Source organism: Hakea prostrata, chromosome 6 (genome assembly GCF_041222555.1).
Source record: "Hakea prostrata isolate BN-2017 chromosome 6, UWA_Hpros_2, whole genome shotgun sequence".
Classification (NCBI taxonomy): Eukaryota; Viridiplantae; Streptophyta; class Magnoliopsida; order Proteales; family Proteaceae; genus Hakea; species Hakea prostrata.
In genome coordinates, this window is record NC_142605.1 from 15092506 (window position 1) to 15095486 (window position 2981).

The 2981-nt window shown below is 38.6% G+C and overlaps 1 protein-coding gene across 1 annotated transcript; it reads right to left on the reverse strand.

Annotated features, from left to right (window-relative positions):
• Positions 1-220: 220 nt before the first annotated feature.
• LOC149012330 (disease resistance protein RPP2A-like) lies at positions 221-1732 on the reverse strand. The gene is made up of 5 exons (XM_089157577.1): positions 1700-1732; positions 1227-1591; positions 1003-1140; positions 366-797; positions 221-281 (listed from the first exon to the last, which is right to left on the reverse strand). The coding sequence occupies exons 1-5, from the start codon at positions 1730-1732 to the stop codon at positions 221-223; spliced, it is 1029 nt and encodes a 342-aa protein (XP_089013703.1).
• Positions 1733-2981: the final 1249 nt, after the last annotated feature.

The following is a 2981-nucleotide window of genomic DNA, read 5'->3' on the forward strand; positions in this document are numbered from 1 at the left end:
CATTAAATAGTGGAAAAAATGAAAGAACAATTTCTAGTGTTCCTTCTCATTAGTTCCTCTGCACATTGTGTTTGGGTCTGTTATCTTTGAAGAGAAACGGTGGGCAAACTCCATACTGCCTAATGGGTGAAGGTCCGTCCCACATCAACGTAAATATCCATTTAAATTAACACAACAGGCGATGCGGCGGATAATAATCTATTTCTTCGATCTCCACTCCCTAATCATGTCCTTCACTCTTGCTGAAATTCTGCATATGATGTATCATATGAGGCCAATACCTGAAAGATGCATGTACGAGCCAGTAAATAAGAAATCAGAGTATTACAAGTTTCCAACAATATTTTAGGAGGAAAATAGCTTACCGATCTTTAGAATTGAACTCGATGCCCTTCCTTTTCTTGATGGACTTATGGGCGCAACTAAACCTATCCATCTGCTCGACCGAGAAACTTCCACCGCTCTTAACAGTCAGATCAGAAACTTTGTTGTTAAATAAGATGGGTATCACTTTCTTGTTATATTCCATCACCATAGCCAACTCATTGAGACAATGTTTAGAAGCGCAATAACCTGGAGAGATGATCGCCACCCCAACCTTACATTCCCGTATAGCAGTTTCAATGGCCATATCAATATCTTCTCCAATACTTATACTCTTCTTGACCAAGAAGGAACTGACTCCTCGACGGGTGAGACGGTGGTAAAGCAAAGCAGCGATGTTGTTCTTCGTGTCTGGCCCACGCTGGCTTAAGAATACGAGAAAGGGACGAGAGACCTTGTTAGTAGCTTTGAGACTGATACCGTTCAATTTACAACATCTGTTTCATGAAAAAATTGGTTCATAGCCCTCCCTTAGTGAAACTGAAAATCTCAACCAAACTAATACACACACACACACACATATATATATATATATATATATATATATGTGCCAGTGCTGGGGTGCTACATCTGTCTATAAAGCTTCTAATTAAGGCGAAATCGGTATAGTTTACGAACCCTAAATCTGTATTGCCTTTGCTTGCTGAGAAACCCCTCATCTCTCTGTATGCGATTTGGGACCTCATCTTTGTATTTCCTAAATCACAGAAAACGGTTTTAGCAATTAAATCTATAAGTATCGCTTGGTCATCGCTCCTGCAGTATAATTCAAGCAAGAAGGAAAATAAATAAGTGTTGTTTGGAATTACCATACAAAGAGAAGTATTGTTGTTTGGAATTACCAATCCATGTACCATCCTCTCAATTCACCGACCACTCTCAGAGCCTTCTTCCATTGCCCTACAGTATTGGTGTCGAATCTCTCCTGATGGTGTTGAAAGGCAATCTCAAAGCTACCAGTCTGGTTTCGGACATCTGAGGGAGATACACCATAGAAAACGGGCATCACTATTAGTTCTCCTCGTTTACCCTCTTGCAAGCACTCTGCAATCTTGGCAAGTTCAAAGAGGCACCATCTGCTGGAAGCGTAACCTGGGGAAAATATGACGATGAAGATCTTGGACCGGTGGATCGGAGAGAGCAGTGACTGCACTTCATATTCGTAAGTGAGAATCCCTCTCTTCTTCAAGGCAGGTGGCCACTGATGCTGCACCAGGTATCAAGATCTCTACTCAAGAACACGTCGTACTCCCTACTGGCCAAAGCGGAAGACGGTGATGAAGAAGAAGAAGAAGCGTAGTATCGATTATCGTACTTCCGCCTTGCGGTACTCATTTGCGCCGTGCATTCAAGCTGAGACGAGATTCATGAGAAGAAAGTACTCGCCTCAAAAGAACTGAAGAACTGATCAGATAGCTTCAAAACCTCCCTCCCTCCCTCAATCGATGAAGATTTAAGACTCTACCGAAGTCAAGTCAGCAAAGAAGCTTCATCATAGCAACTTCTATAGACGCCAAGCTTCATAGCAACTTCTCGGAGGGCAATAGAAATTTCTTGGGTAGCCTTTAGAATCTTCCTACCGGATCTTGAACAAAGGATAAGGTACCCATTAATTTGATAGTGGAATAAGTTTCTAACTAAACATCCTACCGGGTCTTTAAATGAATTTTTAAATAATATAAAAGAAAAAATACAAAATTTTTATTTTATATTAAAGATGATTTAAACTAAATTTAGGGTACAAATGAAAATTATCTCAAAAAAGAAAAATCATCCTTCGACCTTTCCAATTGGCATAGGACATTACCTCCGACATCATAAATTATTAAAGACATTTCTTGTATTCTTTGTCGGACATTAACTAATCAGTTCCAGAGGTTTCACCAGGAAACGTTTTAGCAAATTCTATTTTTCGACCAAAAGCTTTTATCTTATTACGTGTTTTTTTTATTATTTTTGGAAATGGTCGTCTACATGCGTGCACCATCTGAAAGTTTGACTATAGGTGTCACTCTTTTATCTTATCCTGGGTAAGATGACTTGACTTATCTCATCAAAAACTAGAAAACAAAATGACTTAAAGTATTCTAGTCTTCATGCTTTAATGATTCTTGAATTTTATATTTTACTTGCCAAGGAGAAAGATAACTCATTAATTAATAAAGCTGGCTTGGTTAGCTATATCATACCTTATACCATTAAATAGGCCTAGAGTAAGTCTGATCTACCAAGCTCGTATATAAAACAACCGATAAAATAATAAATCATAGGATTTTAAAAAAGGGCAAAATGTACCTGTGTTGGTCTTATCCATCATGTTCGGTGATAAGTTAGTTAAGTTCAAAGGCCATACTACATGTTCTGGTTGAAGTCAAAGATCAAGGACCTCTTGCTCTACAACACCAACAGCACTCTCTAGACAGGATCTATGCGAGATTAATTCATAAAATTCACAAATTCAGTAGCTTACCCCTGTGTTTTGTTGACAGTTCCTTTCGTTCCAGACGTGATTGCTTGGAAGGTTTAATATAGAGTTTCAGTTTTTTGAGTTAAAAAAAAAAAAAGAAGGCCTAGAGCAGGTGGCTTATTACCTTGGT

Bases quoted from the DNA above. Each gene is read 5' to 3' on its own strand.
- LOC149012330 (XM_089157577.1), bottom strand. From the start codon at position 1,732: ATGCACGGCGCAAATGAGTACCGCAAGGCGGAA. The intron at 798-1,002 runs GTTCGTAAACTA...GAACGGTATCAG, and splicing joins AAAGGCAATACAGATTTAGG to TCTCAAAGCTACTAACAAGG. The intron at 282-365 runs GTAAGCTATTTT...TGCATCTTTCAG, and splicing joins GAGTTCAATTCTAAAGATCG to GTATTGGCCTCATATGATAC.